At 36.2% G+C, this 25,255-nt stretch overlaps 2 protein-coding genes across 3 annotated transcripts; both read left to right on the top strand.

Moving 5' to 3' along the window:
• Positions 1 to 3,337: 3,337 nt before the first annotated feature.
• On the top strand, positions 3,338 to 9,181 carry LOC140810782 (serine/threonine-protein kinase haspin homolog). 2 transcript variants are annotated; one of them, XM_073168673.1, is made up of 14 exons: positions 3,338 to 3,575; positions 3,647 to 3,739; positions 3,875 to 3,965; positions 4,194 to 4,753; positions 5,622 to 5,745; positions 6,190 to 6,299; positions 7,373 to 7,484; positions 7,615 to 7,707; positions 7,793 to 7,854; positions 7,935 to 8,065; positions 8,150 to 8,220; positions 8,307 to 8,359; positions 8,611 to 8,677; positions 8,805 to 9,181. In XM_073168673.1, the coding sequence occupies exons 1-14, from the start codon at positions 3,442 to 3,444 to the stop codon at positions 8,925 to 8,927; spliced, it is 1,824 nt and encodes a 607-aa protein (XP_073024774.1). In that variant the 5' UTR covers positions 3,338 to 3,441; the 3' UTR covers positions 8,928 to 9,181. The 2 variants fall into 2 exon arrangements, with proteins under 2 accessions (XP_073024774.1, XP_073024775.1); XM_073168674.1 differs by having other exon boundaries at positions 3,650 to 3,739.
• Positions 9,182 to 14,282: 5,101 nt separating this feature from the next.
• Positions 14,283 to 25,047, top strand: LOC140810263 (uncharacterized). Its single transcript, XM_073168136.1, has 6 exons — positions 14,283 to 15,921; positions 16,512 to 16,954; positions 17,072 to 17,508; positions 17,743 to 17,922; positions 18,076 to 18,583; positions 24,937 to 25,047. Exons 1-6 carry the CDS (start codon positions 14,283 to 14,285, stop codon positions 25,045 to 25,047), a joined length of 3,318 nt encoding a protein of 1,105 aa, XP_073024237.1.
• Positions 25,048 to 25,255: the final 208 nt, after the last annotated feature.

The raw sequence follows: 25,255 nt of genomic DNA on the forward strand, positions 1-25,255 counted from the left end.
TTATCTCTTTTTCTTGTTATAGTGTTTTATATTGAATGAACAGACAAATAAAAAAAATAGTATTAGAGGCTAAAAAAAATCTTAATTAATAATAATATGCATAATTATTATTAGTTATTCTTGCGCCCGAAGTACTCTTATCGTTGCTTTATCCTGCTAATAATTATGGTTGAAATATGTCAATACAAAAATAAAATAATTTAATATATGTACAAACATATATATATATATATATATATATATATATATATATAATGTATATGGTATCTAAATTACATTAGAAAATAAAAGCAAAACCTAAGTGAGAAAGGCAAGTATTATTATATGGTTTGTTGAAAACTATAAGATCGACTCCCCGCCTACAGTTGTCTCCATGCTACATCTTGAGTATTTATCCTCATCTAGTATGGTCAAATTTTAGTCATTAGATCATCAACATATATATCAACTTCCATAAAAATGTAAGATGACTTACATGATCTAACGATATTAGAAAATGAGAAGAAACACTCTCGGTATAGTATAGACTAATCTCATAGTATGGTAATGATAATTGAGAGCGAAAGAAGCGTTGTTCCGTAGTGTTTGGGTACGTAATCGGGTCACAGTCTCAGCACGTGCGAAGTCTAGGAATGCTTGCAAATTGGCATCAATGGCACCTCCATACGTGGCACACCACGTAGTCGACTGAATATATACAAATAAGAGATTTTAATTTATCAAGGTCAGACTAAACTCGATCGATATATAAAAATAATTTAAATGTCATCAAACGAAGTGACGTAATGTCCCTTGGGCAAGGCATTTCCATGCGCGAAAAAGGTCGAAACAAGACGCTAAATATATATTTTTCTTTGTTGTTGAATGCAATAATTGTCTCTGCTTGGTAGAGCGATCGAACCGTGGTGCTTGAGCTGCTGTGCAGTTTAAAAGATTTGAGTTGCACCATTGCTACTAGCTATAGCTTTTGCTAAAGCGGCAAGCGCTCGATCCTACAATTGGTATCAGAGCCAAGGTCACGGGTTCGATTCCCATTGATTGCAAGGAGTGCAATTATTGGGAGGAAGATTGTTGGGTGTAATAATTGTCCCTGCTTGGTAGAGCGATCGAACCGTGGTGCTTGAGCTGGTGTGCAGTTTAAAAGATTTGAGTTGCACTATTACTACTAGCTATAGCTTTTGGTAAAGCGGCAAGCGCTCGGTCCTACATTTGTCATTTGGCTTATTTTCTAATCTAATTTTGTTGTGTAGAAATGTTGCAAGTTTTGTGAGTTTAAATAGCTCTGAAACTAACTGCACAAATATTTTCGAATTAATGCATTACATAATTCGAAATATGATATTTTTTTACAAAGAAATTAATGTTTCTCAAATTGTCACGCCCCGGGACGGGGGTTAGTTGACATCGGCGTTGCTCTCAAATTTACATTCGAAAACAACAAGCCTCAGAAGTACAAAATTCAGAAACCAGTCTTTTATTCATAATAATCATTGTCTGATACAAACTCAATGATAAATGTTTTACAGCGGAAATGTAAAACCAGAAAATACAATGTCTGGATAGATGCAGTGGAATATAAAATATAAATCAGAACGAAGACAACGATCTTCATCACCAGCCCCAAAACTGATGTTGCTCCTCTTCTTCTAACAACTCTTCCTCGTTCTTATCTGAGATGGTTTGGTGGGTGAGTGATATGATTGTCACTCAGTAAGCGGGGACGGGAATAACTCCTAGTTTTCGAAATCATTTTCATACAGAAAAAGTAATACGAATAATATACATAAATTCTTATTTTCATAACAGAAATCAGTATTCAGTATTCTGAAATCAGGAATCAATATTCAGTAATCAGTAATCAGAGATTTAACAAGTAAGCACTGAGCACGTTCGTGAATTTAATGGCTAAACTGATATCAGTCCCCTATATGTTCTCCTCTAAGGGGTGAGGCCAGTAATCAGTAATCAGTAATGTTCAGAATATATATTCGTACCATTAGTTCACTAAGTTTCAATGCTTCGAAATCAAATATCAGGAATCAAGAATATACTTTGCTTTAAAACATAAATCATCAAACGTTTTTCAAGATATTTATACATAAGCCCACTTACCATAATTTGCTAAAAGTGTTTCGGTTGAAGTATGAAATCTGCTTGTTCTTGCTACTGGTTTCTACTGCTAGAAAATCAGCACTCTCTTAGCTCGAAAATTTAAGTGATAATCTCAAGATTTGTGTAACCCAATTCAGAGGTCTGAGAGTGTTATTTATAGGCCAAATTATGACTGTTAGCCCCCCAATTAATGACCATAATCTGACATTAACAGCTTTTATTCCATGTTAATGTTTCAGTTACAAGTCTAAGCTGAATCAGTAACTGTCTGCTGCTTTCTCGCTCTTCTGCTGCTGGATTCTGTCTGCTGGAAAATACATGTCTACTGGAAAAATACCAGCTTCTGAAATATGAGTTGTTGCTGGAATTTTGATAGCTGCTGAAACATTTCTAGCTGCTGAAATTCAGGTTCTCACACAAATTCATATCATATCAAGCAAAAACAAAGTAGAAATATGATATTACAAAATTGAGTTTCTTGGGTCATTTTTTATTAATTAATATGAAAATATTTAGTTCGAATTAAAGAATTTCGCACATATAAATATAAGGGTACTTTTGGTTGGAAGATAAAATTATGAAATGATTAAGAGAGAAATGATAAAAAGAATGATTGAAGTAGATAATGATAAAATAATATTATGTTTGATATGATTGTTAAGAATGAGATAATTAATAATCTTTTGATGAATTGATAAAATTGCCCTTCCACTTTTGCGACGGTGTTGGTCAGCCGACGGTGTGATTGTCGGCCGGTAGGAAGAGGGGGTGGTCGGATGCGGCGGCGCGCCTGGAGGAGGAGGGGGTGGTCGGCAGCGACGGGCGGCGGGGGTGGTTGGTCAACGGTTGGTGGGCGGTCGTTTAAGGGAATTTGTGGTGAGTTTGGATTTAGGAGAAAAGTAAAATTGAAAAAATAGGATGGATTAAGAGCATGATAAATAATTATAGGTGAAGACTGATTATTTTATCACAGTTAATATAACATAATCATTAATAAGAGAGATTGACTTAGTTAAATAAAAATCTTACCAAACATGAGATTAGGTGGGTTAAAGATTCATAAACCCACCTTTTCCCCAAACCAAACGCAGCGTAAAAGTATAAAAAATTAAAAACTTTCGAAATGATTTACTTTAAAATTTGTAGATTTAAATAAAAATCTAGTTTGGAATTCCAATGAAGTGATACAAATGAGCCGATGCGATTTTATAAATCGCAAAACATCAAAGCAAAATTAAACCGGAGCGAAAGAAAACGTAGGGGTTCCCGCCCGACCATAATCCTTTTGAATTATGCTGCAGGAAATAGAGAAATCATAGCGCCAAAACCATGGGTTCACAATCTGTGAGTGATCTCTGGTCAGAAGTTGTGGCAGATCCATCAGTTGAACTTCCAGACCCAGAAATTGCGATAATTTATCGAAGGCAAAAGGGTAGGATTATCCCCAGTAAAGACGCAGCAAGGTTAAGGAAGAAAAATCCAGAAATTAGTTCAAGTTTTTAAATATTTTGATTTTTGATTAATTTATTTGAAGCAGGCAATGGAGATCGAGCAGCAGCGGGAACGAGAATATGCAATTTCTGGGGCAAGTCAAGCGAGTCAGTTGGAATCGCTCTCTCTCCACTAGGTTTATGCCCTGCTTCCACTGTGATTTATATTATTGGAGTTCTTTCGATTTTTTAGCTTGTTCGCTGCAAATTTTATGTTATTTTCTGGATGAGGCAATATTAAAGGTTACTGTATTTCGTTTACTGGACTGCAGAGGAAGAACAAGTATTGCCGCTTTTGCATACGTGGAATATCAACCACAAAAACGTAAAGCTAGAAGAAAATCTAAACCGCCTCTTCCTAAGGTGTTTTCCAAGCTCATATTTTGTTCTTGATTTCCGATTTCCACTAATAGAATCGGGTTTCAAATCTGTTTCTTTTGGGTCGATTTGCCTTGAGAGCATCGGCACGAATCTTTTATTGTTTTGATTTGTAAAATTTGTTATTACTAGTATATTATGTTTGTGAAGACTGATGTAGTTAGAAACATGTTGCTGATGATTCCTTCTTTCCATGCATATTTTGGTCCACAGGGGAAAGCCAAACAACCTCCAAATTTTGATAAAGAACGGGCGTATTTTGAAGAGGTTGATGCCTTTGAATTATTAGAAGAAAGCCCGTCTCCCAAGAAATCTAGTACATGGACCACGGGTGACAAAACCGATACTGTCATACCATATTTGTCTTCAGTATTGAGGAAATGGCTGATTTCTAAGAAGTTAAACAGAGCTTACGTGTTTCCTTGTTCGCTATCAAAAGTACTGGAGACTCCTACGCCATCCCAAGATCCTGCGCATCATGATAATCATTCATCTTCAATTCTGAAGTACTTAGGAAAAGACTCGGTGGAAGTCCGTTTAAGCTTAAATCCAACCCATTCCAGCTTAAATTCAATCCAAGAAAAGCTTGATTCAAGCTCGGGAATGCTTCTCGAGGAATCTTGTGAAGATATTGGAATTGCTGTTAGTAAACTTTCCCTGACCTCAAGGCCTTCATCAGTGGATGATCGCCATTCGAGTTCTTTTTCAGCTCTTTTGACTGCTTGTGGCCAGTCAAGTCCATCAACACTAGCAGACATGTTGTTGAGTTACTGGTTTGTTGTCCTTTCCTACTCTCACATTTTGGTCATTTCTCAATTGTGACTGCATATCTTTATTATTATATTATACAATGTCTTGCCTCACGTTCTGTAAGTGTGTTTATATATATATAATTCTTAATTAAAGTCAAACATCATTAATTAACCCAAAACTCACTTAAACTTGGAATTATAAATCCCAACTTAAGAATTTAAGGCACCAAATTATGATAAAATATTTACCCCTAAAATCAAAGTGTAGGTTTGTCGCTATTGTGCTCCTTCAGAACCTAAATAAAAACCCTTACATTTATGAAGGAAACAATTGAATGGAAAACTCCAGGCGCGCCTGGACCGTGCCTTGAACCTCTTTGATGTCTGTGTGCCCGGGGTAGTTCCAAGTGCATTGACAAGTGCTTCTTTAACAACTCTGAATACTCCTGCATTAGATGTGCATTCTGTTTATAACCACAGGGTAATTTAAAGACGAGGTTTTCTCTAAATTTGGTTTTATAAGAATTTCACATGCTTGCAGTTTTGACTTGTTTTCATTTACTGACTTTACGCCACTGTACTTCCTGAAGTCCATGCTCCAGCTAATGAAATAGTATCTAAAATCTTTTCATGATTATGATTTCTCAACTGTGAAAAAAGACTGATCTGGATGAACTTAGGATTATAATGCAAAGTACAACTTCGTTTGTCTACTCATAAATCTTTTAAGTTAGCAGGTTTTTGGAAGTTTTAAGCATGCTGGTGTTTCTAGTAAAGTTGCCACCTTTGTAAATATTCTTGGATATTTTCGTAAAGAAAATGTTTCATTAAGAGTTGTTTGATTTACTTCTTGTTTCCTTATGTTTGGAATTACAATGTTTGAGGACAGTGACCGAGGAAATATAACCAAGGTCGGGGAAGGAACGTATGGAGAAGCATTCAAGGTTGGCAATAATGTATGCAAAATTGTGCCATTTGATGGTAATTTGCGAGTGAATGGAGAAGTTCAAAAGGTATAGATTTTCATTCCTTAAGTAAGATCAACCCATAAGGAGACTAAATTGATTTTGGCAGTATTTTGATAAAAGCAGATTTTTTGGCTAACCTTTACATGCTCTAAAGAGTCAAATTATTACCTTCGGTTTGATAATGTTGTTGCTATCAGCCAAAGCTGATTTATTGCTTGCGGATAATTTCATTGACCAGTACATTAGTGGCCTGTGTTAACACTTTGTCTTCGTGATAGGATGTTAGTGTCACCATGACTTTTGATTCCTACATATTTGTATGCCTCTTAGACATGTTTGGCAAAATCATAAACCTAGGTAATGTAAATAATTGATAGCCAACTGTGTAAATGCTATCATCTCAATTTGTAAAATTTAGTCTTCTTTATCTTGGTTTACGAAGAAAGGAATTTTTTTGCCTTCTGATCCTTATGCCTTTATTTGCTCCAGAGATCGGAAGAGTTGCTTGAGGAGGTTGTCCTATCCTGCACTCTCAACCGCCTAAGAGGATATGAAGGCCATGTATCCAATGCCTGCTCCACCTTCATAAAAACAATAGAGTAAGCCTTCTGCTTCTCTTTAAGGACTATATGACAATAGTAAGCTTTGTCACTGTAAGAGCTAACACATGAAGCTAACTCTTTTTTGTTGCTTTGGTGGTAAGAAATATAGATAGAGAACCTTATTAGTTTCTATGATAACACCTGCTTTGGTATGATAGGTTATTATTTTATACCTTTCATCTGTTTTGTTGAAGCCGTCGTTATTTAATTTACAACTTGTAAAAATTAGCGATCTTTCAGAAATGGTTTGATTAGATTTCCTATGGTATTAAAGACCTTTCATAAATGGTTTGATTAGGTTTCCTCTCTTATTTTGAAGTTGATAACCAATTTTTCTTAGCTTTCTCTTAGGTTGAAGTTTTTCTTTCTCTTCCAGGCGACATTTCGCCCAAGTTAACTTGTAAGATGATTAAATTTTGAACTCTGGAGTTATATAGAGTAGCCTGTATCTGGTTTGTATGTTCTGGGTGTTATGTACTCGTATACATTATGGAAGAATAAACTCGATCAGTGGATATTTAGATAATGCAAATCTAGTTCCCAGAAGCAATAAAAAAGGTAATTCAAATCTAGGCTCCTTGTAAGATGATCCACAATGGCTGCCCCAGAGTGAAATAGGCTTGGGATGTTAATTCCTCCATTGCTTATTGGATGTAAGTAAAAGTATGAAGAGATTTGTTCATGGAAATGTAGGATTTAAGTTGTTCTAGGCGATAATCTCATATTCAGTCCTTTTCTGCTTAAGGATCCAATGGAGGATTTCAATTGTTCTAGGCGGTAATTTAATATTCAGTCTTTCACTGCTTAAGGATTATTAACTGTAGATTTTCATGTCTTTGTGAGGGGATTATGCATTTCATAACTATATTTTATCCTACACCATTAAATTAGATGTTGCAAAAGTTCTGCTCTGTTTTGCATCTTTTCATAATCTTAGACGGTAGCAATGGTAGGATATCCGCGGGAGGTTCTATTAGTTTCTTGAAAGAAAATACTTGCATCTAATTCAAGAAAAACTGAATTATTTATTTACAATTAGTTGACATCCTATTGTCGTTACTTTCTTGTAGTTTGAGGGTGTGTCAAGGCCTTTATGATTCTGCTTTGGTAAGTGCATGGGAAGACTGGGATGGAAAGCACGGCTCGGAAAATGATCATCCTAAGGAATTTCCTGAAAATCAGGTATGCTTCCTGTTATAAATGTGGTCTTGCTTTATTCAGGAACAAGTTTAAGGTAGATATTGTACTTCGCTTTATTTATTGTCCGTTTATTAGATTTAGTTCACTAAATCAACTAAGCCTTTGTTCCCAGTGCTATGTTGTTTTTGTTCAAGAACATGGTGGTCAAGATCTCGAGAGCTTCGTGCTTCTCAACTTTAATGAGGCACGTAGTTTGTTAGTTCAGGTAAAATAGTCGATATTATTTATACATCTGCCTACTTGTGTTAGTTTGTACGTGGTGCATTACACAATAGAATCAAATGTTGCAGGTCACATTGGGTTTGGCTGTAGCTGAGGCTGCATATGAATTTGAACACCGAGATTTGCACTGGTTTCATCGACATACTATGATCTGTTACATCATCTTGCCTTTTCCCACAAAATGCTGACTTGGGTTTGTGTTCTAAACAGGGGGAACATTCTGTTAAGTCGGAAAGATTCTGCTACTCTGCAATACATTCTCGAGCAAAGAAAAATACAAGTCAAAACTTTTGGACTGCTTGTATCCATAATTGACTTTACCCTTTCACGGATTAATACAGGTCTACATCAATCTTATTTATTTTTCCACATTGAAGCCAAGTTCTTGATGTTATTAATATGGCAGAATTTGAGTTTGTCAACAGGTGAAGATATACTGTTTCTGGATTTATCTTCAGATCCAGAAATTTTCGAGGGTCCAAAAGGAGACAAGCAAGTAAGAAAAAGTGAAAGTTGCATACCTTGTTCAGTTTTTTATACTAAATTTTCTGATCTGGTGGTCAACAATTATTATTCATACAGGCAGATACATATAGGAAGATGCGGGACGTCACAGATGATTTCTGGGAAGGGAGGTACACAATTTCAGTTTCTATTATTGCTTACTGCATTGCTTCATTCATAGTCATTCACGCTGCATCCAACACAGAAAGCATGATGCATGAGCATTATATATCATAAAACAAATTGTGGACATCATGAACTAAAAAACCTTTCCATCAATTGGAAATTGGATAAGATGTTATTATCAATTTGTTCCATACATGTCCAATGTTTCTTTCGATGATTTTGGTACAAACAATGACCATTTTAACCATTATGATAGTTTTCCCAAGACAAACGTGTATTGGCTTCAATATATGATTGACATCGTGCTACAAAAGAAATCCTTTGTAAGTCTTCGTTCGGAAAGCTTAATTTCTCAACATATAGAACTTCATATCATTAGTAATTGCAAAGTTACAACCTTTTTTTTGGAATTTAGTTTCAAATCTTCTGGTATGGAATTTTATACTACAGGACCGAAGCTCAAAAGATGAAAGAGAACTGCGTTCTCTGAAGAAACGGCTGAATAATTATGGTTCGGCCAAAGAAGCAGTTTCGGATTCTTTCTTCAGTGACTTATTGACTCATGAATCATGAGGAAGCACATCAAGTCTGCCACAAGACAAGGGATTCTTGTAATTATATGTAAAGCTGTCTTTTGATGTATGTATTGGAGGTTGATCCAGCTTTTGAAATATTCTGCACGCAGAAACCAAGTTGCTTTCCTGTCATAAATCTCTTTATTTTCACTGTTACAGAAGATTTAGGACAGAGATGGGATTTTTTGAACTGTAATTGTAGCTACAGTTTCAAATTAGTAAAATGTCATTCACAATTTGTACCATGTTCCTGTCATATTTTAGATTTCAACTCTGTAGGTGTATTTAAACGTGTGTGCTAATTTATTGAAAACTATTAATTGTTCGTTGTGAGTGTGTTTGAGGTAATTTGAAATCGATTTGTTTTTTAAATCCATTCAACTGGTTGGATGAATAAATTTGGGGTGAAATTGAAATTTACTGTCATTTCATATTTTCATTTAGGTTGTGTATGGTTGAAATAATTTTTGAAATCATGACTTTTAAATTCATTTGGTTGTTTGAATGAATTTATATTGGGTGTAATTCAATTCATCTATTGTTATTTTACACGGATAAAATGATAATTATGATGAATTTAAAATATACCCGTTATCAATTTTATTTTTAATACATCTCTTAAAATATTTTTAAATCAAACCATTTTTTTCAAATTAAATCTTTCCATTCATGTGATCATCCCCGCCCGAATTTTAGGAATTTTTTTCAGTTCGAACTCGAACTTTAAGCTCAAACTTTAATTTTTTCGAGCTCGAACTTAATTTTTTCCGGCTCGAATTTGAGCTCAATTCGAAACTTTTGAGCTCGAGTTGGAGCTCTTTCGAGAAATTATTTTTATTAGAAAATCAAGACTCCTTTCAGAAATTATATTACTTTTATATAAATATAAAGAGACCTAACTTAAGCCAAGAATTTACAAAGCGTAATCCCGTTTATCTTTGTTACATAAGCTTCACTCGGTATTTATTCAATAAAACTTTTTTTTATGACTTTTGGGTACGAGTTAGTCTCATGTGAGACCGTCTCACGGATCTTAATCTGTGAGAAGGGTCAACCATACGGATATTCACGATAAAAAATAATACTCTTTGTATAAAAAGTAATACTTTTTCATAGATGACCTAAATAAGAGATCCGTCTCATAAATACGACCCGTGAGACCGTCGCACACAAGTTTTGCCTTTGGTTACATAGCTACAAAATGTATTCGTCAAGCTTACCAAACCCAAAATCGAAACTAGAATTCAATGTATATAAAAGACAAAAAAGGAGAACGAGGGTTAGAGCCGCCAGACTGAAAGCAAAATGAGAAGACAAAGGCAGAAACCGACGCTCAAGTTAGGATTATATTTATTATAATATAATAATATTATTATATTATAACTAAATAAAAGCTAGTTAGTGTCTCGCGAAATTTCGAACAAAATAATTTAAGTTTGAGTTCGACTCGAAAAATAGTTCTAATTTGAAATTTTGAATTTGAATCAATTATTTTTCGAGCCGACCAAAAAAGTTCTCAAGTTGGCTTGATTTGTTTGCAGCCCTAATTTGAACAACCCAAAAGATTTCAAATCCTTCATTTAAATTTGAGCTAAATCCATTTCACTCGTAATCCTTAATCCAAATACAACCATATACATATTTATTAAACAATTGTAATAGATTTCAAATTCAAACATAAATTAAGTCATTTTTTTTAGTTTTAATACAGGTAATTTGAAATCAATTATCAAATCAAATCTGTGAGAACCCGAATTTCCAGCAAAAGCATTTCAGTAAGCAATGCAAAATTTTCAGCAGAAGATAATATTCAGAAGCTGGTATTTTTCCAGCAGACATGCATTTTCCAGCAGCAGCAGTAGAAGAACGAGAAATCAGCAGAAGCAGAAGAGCGAGAAATAAGCAGCAGACAGTTACTGATTCAGCTTAGACTTGTAACTGAAGCATTAAAATAGAATCAAAGCTGTTAAATGCAGATTATGACCATTAATAGGGGACCTAACAGTCAGATTTCGGCCTATAAATAACACTCTCAAACCTCTGAATTGGGTTACACAAATCTTGAGAGTATCACTTGAATTTATGAGCTAAGAGAGTGCTGATTTTCGAGCAGTAGAACCAGTAGCGAGAGCAAGCCTATTTCCAGAATTCAACCGAAACTCTCCAGCAAATTACAGTAAGTGGGTTTATGTATAAATATCTTGAAAACCGTTTGATGATTTCTGTTTTAAAGCAAATTATATTCTTGAATCCTGTTATCTGATTTCGAAGCACTGAAACTTAGTGAACTAATGGTAGGAATATATATTCTGAACATTACTGATTACTGATTACTGGCCTCACCCCTTAGAGGAGAGAACATATAGGGGACTGATATCAGTTTAGCCATGAAATTCACGAATGTGCTCAGTGCTTATTTGATAAACTTCCGATTTCCGACTACTGAATACCGATTACTATTTTATGAACACTGAACACTGATTTCTGTTATGAAAATAAGAATTTTTGTATATTTTCGTATTACTGTTCTGTATGAAAATGATTTCGAAAACTAGGAGTTATTCCCGCCCCCGCTTACTGAGTGACAACCATATCACTCACCCACCAAAACATCTCAGATAAGAACGATGAAGAAAGGCTAGAAGAAGAGGAGCAGATCCAGTTCTGGGGCTGGTGAAGAAGATTGTGAATTCTCAGTTTTATTTATGTTATTTTCCGCTGCGTCTGTAAGACATTGTGATGTCTGGTTTGTTTTACATTTCCGCTGTGAAACATTAATTATTCGAGTTGTATCAGACATTGGAATATTCAGTATTTATGAATAAAAGACTGGTTTCTGAAATTCTGTACTTTGGAGGCTTGTTGTTTTCGAATGAATATTTGAGAGCAACGCCGGTGTCAACCAACCCCCGTCCCGGGGCGTGACAAAATCTGTTGGGTTAAATATATACGAGTGAGAGTAATAAAGAGAAAAAGTGACATCCTGGTAAGTTCTCTTGCGTTAAGCTGCTGACATTACACCACTTGATCTGGTTGGCTAGTTGAGCCGTAAAAAAGTGACGTCGGATATTAACGAGTAATACTATCTATGTTGGGGACAAATTCGACGATAAAGAAAGAGTAGGACTGATCTCTAAGTGATTTGAGACAATATCAACAGATAAACACGCACATCTCGAAACTCATATGCTTAACAGCCCGAACCATTAGCACCTAAGTAGGTGCACCCTGCGCAATCATGAGTGTAAAAAAATAAAGTTGCGCATGACAAGCAACTATAACTATTGATCTAGTGGTAGGCGTTTTGTAATAGCCCAACCTTTTATTATGTTAATCCTTATGGTTTATTATTGTTATGATCATGTTTTATGCTTTACTGGTTGAGATTATGTTGAATGGTTACTGGTTATGGATATCTTTATTGAAATGGTTATTGTTTTGGTATTATGTTCATAGTTGATGATGATTATGGAAATGAATGGGTAGAATAGAAAGTTGACTTGAGCCAAATAGAAAATGGAAGTGCAGAAATGGTATGACAAACGTGGCAGTAGTTGTGGTTTTTAGTATAATGTTTTGTATATTGATCCAATTGATGTGAGGCCACTTTCATTAGAAAGATAAGATATAAGGCTATAACTTTCTTATTTTGAGTTTTGTTCAAATCCTTAGGGAAGACGAGCCAAAAGCGGCCCGAAGTGTGTCGTGTGTTTCGTTGTTCCTGCACTGACACATGTTGGGAGAATGGGCATAACCTTTTACTCAGACCTCCAAATGACCTGAAATTTTGGGAGATGCAAGAAAACACATAGGGCTACAACTTTCATGTTGACCACTTTTGCAAATTCGGAAGTTAAAACGAAGTTTTGGGCAGAATGAGGCGCGCCACCGCGCCAGAACTCGCGCCATGGCGCGCGGGGTACTGTTTTTTTGGGTTTTTGGCAGCAAGGGGCGCGCATATGCGCCGGAAAAGTCGCGCATATGCGCCCACCAGTCTGTATAAAAATTAAAAACACGTTTTTGGGCAATAAAAGGTTTATATATTGCCTTGGATAGGGCTTATTCTTATTTCCACTTCTCCTTGATCGATCAAACCCTTCCTCTCTCAAGTTTCTTCCCTTCAATTCTTCACTCCAAATTTAAGGATCATAGCATATTTCTTAGTTGTTCCTACCTAAATCTTCAAACTTCAAGGTAAGAACTTAATATTCTTGGAGTTTATAAGGGTTTGGAGTATTGAGGGTTAAGTTGGGTTCATGATTCATTGAATTATTGGAGATGATTTATGATTGTGATTGTTATTATTGTTGTAGGATTCATTCAAACTCATCATAGCCATCATAGTGATTGTGGAGTGTAAGTAGAAGCTTTTCTCTTGTGCTCACATGATGAATATATGTATCCAAGCCATGTTTATTGATATATAGCTCCCTCCATTGATATGCTCTTGATATATAAGTTGTTATATATTCATTGTTCAAAATATTTTCATTGAATTCATTGTCAAGGGAGCTAAGATTATATTGTGCTTACCAAGTGTTTGTTCTATTGTCTCAATGAACTTCCCTACGATTAAAGTCAAGGAATGATAGTAATTCATGCATGTCATTGGCCAATCACATGATTCTAAAGTATCTCTCACAGTATTGATATTTATATCAAAGAGATACTTGCCACAGGTCACAGGTCACAGTACTGTCATTTCCTTCTTTTAATTCATGATATTATACCCTTTACATTGATTGGAGATTTATGATTCATTCTTTACCGCCATTGCCATAGCCATGATCTAAGCCAAGCTATGTATATGTAATTGCTATGTACAGCTTCTTATTTACTGAGATTATTCTCATTCCAGTTATGTCATGTGATGCAGGTGATAAAAAGGACTGAAATGGATTGTTCAAGGCGGGGGAAGTCATATAAGAGGCCAAGGGAAAGACTTTCTATCATGTTTTTTTTAGGGAGGAGTGAACATATATAAAGTTTTAAAAACATCATGTATTTGGTTGAATGTGTTGGCTTGTAGTTATGTGTTGGAGGATATTTTGTGAATGTTCATATATATTAGTATAGATCATGTTTATGATGTAAAGGATATATTGTTCTTTCCCTTTTAAATGCTAAGGTTTCCGCATATGGTAATTAGTTAATGTTATTGTCATGGGAGTGGGTTGTTTCAATTGGTATCAGAGCGAAAGTTCTTGGACCGTATATGACTTCTTCTACCTAGGACAATCCGGTATGTTTTCGATCCTGCATCTATTGATTTTAACATTGAGAGTTGATCATATTCCATTGTTATTGATTTATTTTCTTCATATCTATGTTAAAGTGAGTTTACATGTAGGAAATGCCTACTAAACGAAAGGTTACTGAAGGGGATGATAGGACCCCTACTACTGATAGGACTACCAACGTTGTAGATGAATTCAGTAAATTAATACAAGAACAAGCGAAAGTTCATGGTGAACAAATTCAACAGTTGTTGAGCCTGCATACCTCAACGCAAGGTCATGGTCAAGGAAGAGGACAAGGTAGAGTGGAAAGCAACGAAGGTAGTTCTTATGATGTATTCAGGCGAATGAACCCTCCCGAGTTTGTTGGTGGTGCCGATCCACTCGTAGCTCTTGAATGGGTTAAATCCTTGGAGGCTATATTCGATTATCTGAAGTTCACTGATCGAGATAGAGTGAGTTGTTCTGTGTTTATGCTAGTGAAAGCTGCTCGCATCTGGTGGGAAGCTACCAAAGTGACTGTCAATGTTCGCGAGTTAAAATGGGAAGAGTTCAAAGAGTTATTTTATGCCAAGTACTTTTCAAGAGAAGTTAAAGCGAAGAAGGTCAAAGAATTTCTTGAGTTGAGGCAAGACTCCTTGTCTGTTGCTGAATATACATTGAAATTTGAAGAAGGATGCGTGTTTGTTCCATTTATTGCTGAAAATGATAAAGACAAAGGAGAACACTTCCTTCGTGGGTTGAAACCAGAAATTCGAAGGGATGTTCATATGGCCAAGGTGATCACTTATCAAGACATTGTTGAAAGAGCCTTACTTGCCGAGCACGATGAACAAGAAATTGAAAAGGAGCGGCAATTAAGAAGGCAAGCTTTCCAAGCGAGAGGGCAAGGGGCAAGTACTAGTGCTCGAGGTGGTCACAAAGGAAAAGGTAAAATGGAACAACGCAATAAACCTTCTGCGCTTTCTTCAGATACGGAGCGACCATTATGTCCTAAGTGTGGAAAGCCACACAAGGGTGAGTGCTTAGTGGGAAGTGGCCGATGTTATCGATGTAAAGAAATGGGGCATACGGCACAAAAGTGTCCTCTATCCTCTGATAAAGGAAAAGTTCAAGGCAGAATCTTTACGATGACAAAAAAAGGAGCCAATCCTGATTCTTCAGTCATATCAGGTAATATTCTAATATCTGGCAAGGAAGCACTTACATTGGTTGATACTGGTGCAACTCATTCCTTTATGTCTGAAGTATTCATGCATTCCTTATCTCGTGAGCCTACTATCATGCCTTTACAATTCAATATTATGTTGCCTTCTGGTGATGAGATTTGTCCTACAAGTATTCTTAAGGCATGTCCAGTACAGATAGGTTCGAGATTGTTGTATGCTAATTTTATTGTAATTCCAATGGTTGCTTTCGATGTTATTTTGGGTATGGATTGGTTATACGCTTATCATGCTGTGATCAACTGTGTGGAAAAGACCGTGAGGTTTGTAACTGATGGTCATGAGGGTGATGACTTTATTGGGCTAGGTTCCTCGTTAAGTATTTCCCTTATTTCTTATCTCCAAGCTACGAAATTATTGAATAAGGGTTGTACTGGTTTTCTTGCCTTAGTATCAGATGTGAATAGGGACAGTAATGTGCAAATTCAGAATATTGATGTAGTTCAGGAGTACCCTGATGTATTTGCTGATGATGTGCCTGGCTTACCTCCTGATCGAGAGGTAGAGTTTGTTATTGAATTGAGTCCAGGTACAGCCCCAATTTCTAAAACTCCATACAGAATGGCTCCAACTGAAATGAAGAATTGAAGAATCAATTACAGGAGTTATTAGATAAAGGATTCATTCGTCCTAGTTCCTCCCCATGGGGAGCTCCGGTTTTGTTCATGAAAAAGAAAGATGGATCGTTGAGGTTATGCATTGATTATCGTGAACTCAACAAGATAACTATTAAAAATAAGTATCCTTTACCTCGAATCGACGATCTTTTTGATCAATTGCAAGGGGCCACTGTATTTTCAAAAATCGATCTTCGATCCGGATATCATCAATTGAAAGTGAGAACGGATGACATACCCAAGACTGCTTTTAGAACGAGGTATGACCATGATGAATTTTTGGTGATGTCGTTTGGATTAACTAATGCTCCTTCAGTGTTTATGGATTTGATGAATCGTGTCTTTAAGCCGTATTTGGATGCTTTTGTGATTGTATTTATTGACGACATTCTGATATATTCAAAGACACAAGAACTGCATAGGGAGCATTTCAGGATCGTATTAAAGACATTGAGAGAGAAGCAATTATATGCGAAGTTAAAGAAATGTGAGTTTTGGTTAGAGCAAGTGGCGTTTTTGGGCCACATCGTGTCAAAAGAAGGAATAGCAGTCGATCCGTCCAAGATTGAATCTATTAAGCAATGGTCTATTCCAAAGACAGTTTCAGAGGTACGAAGTTTCCTTGGCTTGGCAGGGTATTACAGACGATTCATAGCAGACTTCTCGAAAATAGCATTGCCATTGACCAGTTTAACATGGAAAACTACCAAGTTTGAATGGACCATTGAATGCCAACAAGCTTTCCAAACCTTGAAAGATAAGTTAACTTCTGCCCCTGTATTAGTACTTCCCTGTGGCACTGAGGATTTTGTTGTGTATACAGATGCTTCAAAGCAGGGATTAGGTGCGGTGTTGATGCAACGTGGGAAAGTAATCGCTTATGCTTCTCGTCAGCTAAAAGAATACGAGAAGAATTATCCCACGCATGATTTGGAGTTGGCAGCTGTAGTATTCGCCTTGAAGATATGGCGGCATTATTTATATGGTGAGAAGTGTGAAATTTTTACAGATCATAAAAGTTTGAGTTATCTGTTTTCGCAGAAAGAATTGAATATGAGGCAGCGGAGGTGGTTGGAACTGGTAAAAGACTATGATTGCACCATTAGCTATCATCCTGGAAAAGCTAATGTCGTTGCAGATTCTTTAAGCCGTAAATCCAGTTATCTATTGGGTTCCATGATTCAGAAACCGTTATTACTCGATTTGCAAAGGAACGAAATAACTCTGGTATCTCCAGGTACAGTAGATCAGTTATCTGCACTAGTTCTTCGCTCTACTTTGATTGATCGTATTCTAAAGGAGCAACAATTGGATATTCAGTTATTAGAGTTGAAGAATAAAAATGATTTAACAGGAGTTTCTGAATTCGGTTTGAATCATGATGGTTTATTGACCTTTCGAGGTAGAATTTGTGTTCCTAGGGGTGATGACATTCTGAAAGATATACTTATTGAAGCTCATACAGCGCCTTATTCAATTCCTCCTGGCAGTACCAAAATGTATCATGATCTTCGACGTCTTTATTGGTGGCCATGTATGAAGAAAAATATCATGTTATTTATTTCTGAATGTCTAACCTGTCAGCAGGTTAAAATTGAACATCAAAGACCTGCTGGAACTTTGCAATCTCTCCCAATACCTCAGTGGAAATAGGAGCATATCACTATGGACTTCGTAACAGGACTTCCAAGAACACCAAAGGGTTACAACTCCATCTGGGTAATTGTTGATAGGTTAACCAAGTCGGCTCATTTTCTGCCGGTCAAAACGACGTTTACAATGAACCAGTATGCTGAAGTCTATGTGGCTGAGATTGTAAGACTTCATGGAATCTCTGTATCAATTGTATCTGATCGTGACCCGAGGTTTACTTCTGAATTCTGGAAAAGTTTGCATAGAGCCTTGGGCAAAAAGTTGGCTTTTAGCACAGCATATCATCCTCAAAGTGATGGGCAGTCAGAGAGGGTGATTCAAATTCTTGAAGATATGTTACGAGCCTGCACGATTGATTTCACGGGAAGTTGGGATTCTAAGTTACCTTTGGTGGAATTCACGTATAATAACAGCTACCAGTCTTCAATCGGCATGGCACCCTACGAGGCTTTATATGGAAGAAAGTGCCGATCTCCATTGTACTGGGAAGAGGTAGGTGAAAGGAAGATGTTGGGCCCAGAATTGGTTCAACAAACAGCAGATGTTGTGGCATTGATCCAAGAAAGAATGAAGACCGCTCAGTCTAGACGGAAAAGTTACGCTGATGTACGACGACGGCCATTGGCTTTCGAGGTTGGTGATCACGTGTTTATTAAAATAGCTCCTCTCAAGGGAATTATGCGATTTGGCAAGAAAGGTAAACTAAGTCCTCGATACATTGGGCCGTTTGAAATTCTTTACAAGATTGGAGACCGGGCCTATCGTCTTGCATTGCCACCAGACTTGGATCGAATGCACAATGTCTTTCATGTGTCTATGCTACGCAAATATCTTCCCAATCCATCTCATGTTCTTCGACATGAATCATTAGATCTTTTACCTAACCTAAGCTACGAAGAAGTTCAAATTCTTGATCGCAAGGTAAAAGTATTAAGAAACAAAGAGATTAGTATAGTAAAAGTTTTATGGCGGAATCATATAATTGAAGAGGCGACTTGGGAACCTGAGGAAGAAATGAAACATCGTTATCCCAATTTATTCAACGGTAAGCAAATTTCGGGGACGAAATTTTTATAAGGAGGGGAGATTGTTATAGCCCAACCTTTTATTATGTTAATCCTTATGGTTTATTATTGTTATGATCATGTTTTATGCTTTACTTGTTGAGATTATGTTGAATGGTTACTGGTTATGGATATATTTATTGAAATGGTTATTGTTTTGGTATTATGTTCATAGTTGATGATGATTATGGAAATGAATGGGTAGAATAGAAAGTTGACTTGAGCCAAATAGAAAATGGAAGTGCAGAAATGGTATGACAAACGTGGCAGTAGTTGTGGTTTTTAGTATAATGTTTTGTATATTGATCCAATTGATGTGAGGCCACTTTCATTAGAAAGATAAGATATAAGGCTATAACTTTCTTATTTTGAGTTTTGTTCAAATCCTTAGGGAAGACGAGCCAAAAGCGGCCCGAAGTGTGTCGTGTGTTTCGTTGTTCCTGCACTGACACATGTTGGGAGAATGGGCATAACCTTTTACTCAGACCTCCAAATGACCTGAAATTTTGGGAGATGCAAGAAAACACATAGGGCTACAACTTTCATGTTGACCACTTTTGCGAATTCGGAAGTTAAAACGAAGTTTTGGGCAGAATGAGGCGCGCCAGAACTCGCGCCATGGCGCGCGGGGTACTTTTTTTTGTGTTTTTGGCAGCAAGGGGCGCGCATATGCGCCGGAAAAGTCGCGCATATGCGCCCACCAGTCTGTATAAAAATTAAAAACAGGTTTTTGGGCAATAAAAGGTTTATATATTGCCTTGGATAGGGCTTATTCTTATTTCCACTTCTCCTTGATCGATCAAACCCTTCCTCTCTCAAGTTTCTTCCCTTCAATTCTTCACTCCAAATTTAAGGATCATAGCATATTTCTTAGTTGTTCCTACCTAAATCTTCAAACTTCAAGGTAAGAACTTAATATTCTTGGAGTTTATAAGGGTTTGGAGTATTGAGGGTTAAGTTGGGTTCATGATTCATTGAATTATTGGAGATGATTTATGATTGTGATTGTTATTATTGTTGTAGGATTCATTCAAACTCATCATAGCCATCATAGTGATTGTGGAGTGTAAGTAGAAGCTTTTCTCTTGTGCTCACATGATGAATATATGTATCCAAGCCATGTTTATTGATATATAGCTCCTTCCATTGATATGCTCTTGATATATAAGTTGTTATATATTCATTGTTCAAAATATTTTCATTGAATTCATTGTCAAGGGAGCTAAGATTATATTGTGCTTACCAAGTGTTTGTTCTATTGTCTCAATGAACTTCCCTACGATTAAAGTCAAGGAATGATAGTAATTCATGCATGTCATTGGCCAATCACATGATTCTAAAGTATCTCTCACAGTATTGATATTTATATCAAAGAGATACTTGCCACAGGTCACAGGTCACAGTACTGTCATTTCTTTCTTTTAATTCATGATATTATACCCTTTACATTGATTGGAGATTTATGATTCATTCTTTACCGCCATTGCCATAGCCATGATCTAAGCCAAGCTATGTATATGTAATTGCTATGTACAGCTTCTTACTTACTGAGATTATTCTCATTCCAGTTATGTCATGTGATGCAGGTGATAAAAAGGACTGAAATGGATTGTTCAAGGCGGGGGAAGTCATATAAGAGGCCAAGGGAAAGACTTTCTATCATGTTTTTTTTTTAGGGAGGATTGAACATATATAAAGTTTTAAAAACATCATGTATTTGGTTGAATGTGTTGGCTTGTAGTTATGTGTTGGAGGATATTTTGTGAATGTTCATATATATTAGTATAGATCATGTTTATGATGTAAAGGATATATTGTTCTTTCCCTTTTAAATGCTAAGGCTTCCGCATATGGTAATTAGTTAATGTTATTGTCATGGGAGTGGGTTGTTTCACGTTTGATCCTAACAATTGATATCAAAGCTAAGTCATGAGTTCAAGTGTAGTGTCCGGTCATCCCTACAATTATTCATACATATTGTCTTAATTGTGATTTTCATGATTATTTTAGGTGGCTTAGGATATCGTATTAAAATGTACGATTATGTGGTGATTCCTTATGTATTGTGACATGAATTCCCTTACGACCTAGTTTAACTATGCATTGTGATATTGTTATGTAATGATAGAAAATAATATGTTGAACTATGATTAGCATTGACATGATGAGGAATTAAATGTAAAGTAAATCAAGGAATTGAATTGTTGGTTTTATTATCAAATTCTCGGAGATGAAGGATTAAGTTGCTTGTTAATATTTGGGATGAAAAGTATGTGCATTATTGCATATATGGTTGATATAATAAGAATGTAATAATATGATTAAAGGATCAAAAAATGATTTTTATGTCCAAAATACGTAGCCAGGACGCCCAATCACATGAAAAGTGGTGCCTAAGTGCCCGATCATTAGCAAGGGCCTACCCCTAGCGTTGTAGCACTCCTCAGGGAAAAAAAAGCGCTTGAGTGTCTTCCGTGCATATTTGTATTTTCACAACGCGATTTTTACCATTTAAATGAAAAAGCACTCGATTTTGAGCTCATTTCTTGCATCAAAACCACCCCCAACCTAGGAATCATGAAAATAAGGTCTACGCAGAAAATCCTTCTATATATTCATACAATTCATGTTTTTATTAGTGTAGATGCAACCTATTGGTTGAATTTCAAGATTTTGAGTTAAGGTTTGATGGAAATTTTATTGATTTTCACATCCTAGAATCAACCAATCACATTTCCACATTTTGTTTCAGCAATTATTTCCTGGTGTTCTTTGCTGGTGACCGGCTCTAATATCATCCTGTCACTCATCGAGCACGTGTCCGCGCCTGCGTGACTGCAGAATGGACCTCTATAGCAACTACTTCGTATTCCTCCTCGCTTTACGAAAATGATCCACTTAAGTTGCTATAAAGGTCCATTATAAGCCCATTATAAACTCATTTTAAATCTTTAATATTTAAGATGTGAAACCAGAGATATCACATATGATATATGTAAAAATGTACAAGGTTACTATTAAAATTTTGATGCTTAAAGCACTATAATTTAATAGTATGAGATTGAACAAGCTTCATTTGACTATTATGTTTATGAATATCCTATATAAGAGGATAAAACAATATGCATGTTTAAGTTTGAATGAATAAAAATATGAATGAAATGAGGTTTTATGAAGGTCCATTTTCAATGTGCAAGTTATTTAACATAAAAAGAAAAATGACTATAGTGACGGTTGTGTCTCAAATATTATTGATAACGACTACGATTGTGTTTCAAAGACTACGGTAGCAGAGCTGCTACAACGACTGTATATATATTTGCCAATAATGAATACAAACATGAACTAGGCTTATGTTACTTATGAATGTCATAAGATGAGAATATATTGGACATACATTGATTTACTGTGGTTAAAACTACGTCACGACATTGATGAGTACGATTTTTTCTATGCAACTTGTTATCCTAAGCCAAACTTGATGAGTTTTTAAACTCATATAACACATATGTTGCAGGTCCAGGTGCTAAGAATGAATAGGGCGTCGAGCTTTCAATGGATACTTGCAACGTGTCTGGTCTTATAAGAAACTAGATATGACTAAAATATGGCTTTCGTATATCATGAACCTAATATGTCTATGCTATGTTGAATAAAATAAGTATGATTTTGGGGTTTTACAAATAAGGAATTGTATCTTATGAGTGTGTTTATGTGATTGTTTGAAATTTTACTCAGAAGATAATACTATATTGTTTTGAAGATCATATGTTTTTATTTACAGATTGTGTCAAGAATAAATTATTTTCAATTTTTAAAGTCAAACATGGAATAAACTTACCAATGAAGAAGATGAGAAATTGAATGAAAAATAAAAGAGCGGTAAAACCGTAAAAAAGAAAGTGAAAGAGAAGAGAGAAAAAAAGTATCGATTTACTTGGATTTGAGAAAATGAATCTTTAATATAAATAAATATAATTACTATATATATATATATTAATTTAAATGGGTATTCGGGTCGGGCGTGGGTAGAATTATATCAAACCCGCCTCCATACCCGAACCCGAAAATCCCCATACCCGATTACCTAATTATTTAATCGGGTCTAAAAATCCCTCCATATCCTCTTCTATTTGGGTCGGGTATCGGATCCTCCAACGGCTTCAGAGGAAATTGTCATCCCTACGTATAATCGTATTAGTCGATGGATCCATCTACATATAATCGCGGTACACAGAGACGGGGAAATCAGCGACAATATTACCTATCCGCTGAGTATTGGCCTTACATGTCATCACATTATCGTATCATCATATGAGTCACAACCAACTCTCTTCCTCCAAAACCTTGTCATCGTATTCATCACTTATAAATCATGCATATATGAAAATTTTATTAAAATCAAGCACACAACGTATTTTTCATATTTCTATTAAAAGTCATGTTTGTGACAACATAAACATTAAAAACATGTCAAACTGTTATCAGAGAGCTGCCAGGACTGCTAACTCGACTCGAGTCCAAAATGATCATTTGCCTCTGGAAACCCTAATTGACCATTATACCGTTGGGCCTCAAAATTTCGAACTGAAGCCAACAAAACTCCTTAAAATACCTCAAAACATATTTATAATCGTTTCTTAGATGTAAACTTGAGTCCGTTTTATAACTCATACGATTCATTTTAAAACTTGGACTGGTGTCCGGTTTTAATCCGAATCAACCTGAAACTTCACCAAAACTTTCCAAGCTTAAACCATGCCTCAACCATACCCTACCAGCCCTTAAACCACCTACATCAGCCCACTTAAGACCCTCGAACAACAATTGAAAGTTACATGATTTTTCTGTATCAAAGCAAGCCGAACCCTAGTGCACTACTCGAATTCTCGAACCTAGACCAAACCAACGGGGACCAGACCTGAACCAACTCTTCCTAGCCCACCAACTCTTCCTAGCCCACCTCGGGACCCTCCTTGATTGACCTAGGCACATCCCTTGGACCCATGCTTGCGCATCCCTCGGTTCCTCAAGAAACACACAATTTAGCCACTGTATCATCCTAAATCGACTCCTAGCTCTTGGAACTCCCTTCTACTCAAGACCAGCCATGTATGGAGCTCTTGGACCGCACCATGACCTGGTTCAGCCCTCCTTGGCCGAGCCTACCCTTTCCTTTCACCCGACCAACTGCAAACCTTATCCCCTCAAGAAAACCGATCGGCCCTCACCAAAACATGACCAACTCGTGACACCAGCCCCTTGACACCTTAACTCCCAATGCATCCATCCACCTAACACTTCAAACTGGCAGTTCCTTACACAAAAACAACAAACACATGAGTTTCATGCAAAACGGAAGGCATATTTCATGACAAACCTTGCAAAAACGATGCAACATAATATATCTATGCATCCCTCATGAAAACACACACATATGAGCCTAAATAGCGTGAATGATGAGATAAAAAAGATTTATGGTGTGTCTTTGTGTAATTACGCTCGAAACCTTTGAGATATAGGCGTAGAACTTGCACCGGAGACACGAAGAAGGATTTTTTTAAAAAACTTGAGAGAATTCTATAGGGGGAGTTGCTAGAAGTTTCACAGAGAAAGCTGCTGGAATGATGAAGGGGGTGGCCAAGTGGGTTTAAGAAAATCAGGTTTAGGGTTGAGTGCAGGCTTAATAACATAATTAGTGCTAATGGACCTTAAATATAAAAAAATAAAGAAGTTAAAAGGATTTTAGGCCCATGAAGAAATAAAATAATCTCATTAAGCCCAAATACACTCCCGAAAAATATTTCATTTAGGTACGTTTTGAAAATATTGCTCGAGCCCTCAAAAAGTCCCCCCACTCGCTAAATTTTGCGTACCGATTTAAAATATGACTCGTCGAGTAAAAATACCTTAAAAAGACCCATTTTAAAAAATCACCCTTATTAACACCATATATTAAATGATTATTTAATAAAAACATTTTTTCTTAATTATCCCCGTCTCCGTTCCTCGTTCGAGTGCGAAAACTACTAAAAGCTCTTATGCATGAAACTTCAATAAACTATTCAATAAAACACATATTCATGTCACAAACATGCAATAAAAATAATTAATTAAAATACCTAAGAAACTTGATAACTTGCATGCATGTGGTTCACGTGGACCTTCAAATTTTTGGAACGTTATATAAAGAATATGACTTACATGTAGGACAACATTATGCCACCAAAACTTAAAGCAAATGAAGGAGATAGTAGTTGTGGGACTCGTGAAAGGGAAGATAATCGTGAAACCCATGCCAATGGAGGCAGTGGTGCATGAGTGGTGGATAAACGATCGACTCATGTGTCCTACTTGTCTAAAGCATCATTTTGGAAAATGTTTCCAAGGAACAAAAAAAAATGTTATCGTTTCAAGAAAATGGTACATATTTCCAAAAAATTGTTCTGTTGACTCGAGTTATAGTACCAAAAGAGTTGAAGGGAGGTTGTATTCAATGAGTATTGAGAAGGCGGATCCTGATACCTCT

The sequence above is a fragment of the Primulina eburnea genome, chromosome 13, assembly GCF_022965805.1.
Source record: "Primulina eburnea isolate SZY01 chromosome 13, ASM2296580v1, whole genome shotgun sequence".
Classification (NCBI taxonomy): Eukaryota; Viridiplantae; Streptophyta; class Magnoliopsida; order Lamiales; family Gesneriaceae; genus Primulina; species Primulina eburnea.

What these genes read in the sequence shown, in the direction of transcription:
- LOC140810263 (XM_073168136.1), top strand. Translation starts at nt 14,283, where the DNA reads ATGCCTACTAAACGAAAGGTTACTGAAGGGGATGATAGGACCCCTACT. An exon ending in ATGATTTGGAGTTGGCAGCT is followed by an intron (nt 16,955 to 17,071) that starts GTAGTATTCGCC and finishes AATATGAGGCAG; the next exon opens with CGGAGGTGGTTGGAACTGGT. An exon ending in CATAGAGCCTTGGGCAAAAA is followed by an intron (nt 17,923 to 18,075) that starts GTTGGCTTTTAG and finishes GTATAATAACAG; the next exon opens with CTACCAGTCTTCAATCGGCA.
- LOC140810782 (XM_073168673.1), top strand. Translation starts at nt 3,442, where the DNA reads ATGGGTTCACAATCTGTGAGTGATCTCTGGTCAGAAGTTGTGGCAGAT. An exon ending in GACATGTTGTTGAGTTACTG is followed by an intron (nt 4,754 to 5,621) that starts GTTTGTTGTCCT and finishes GTTTGAGGACAG; the next exon opens with TGACCGAGGAAATATAACCA. An exon ending in TGCTACAAAAGAAATCCTTT is followed by an intron (nt 8,678 to 8,804) that starts GTAAGTCTTCGT and finishes TTTATACTACAG; the next exon opens with GACCGAAGCTCAAAAGATGA.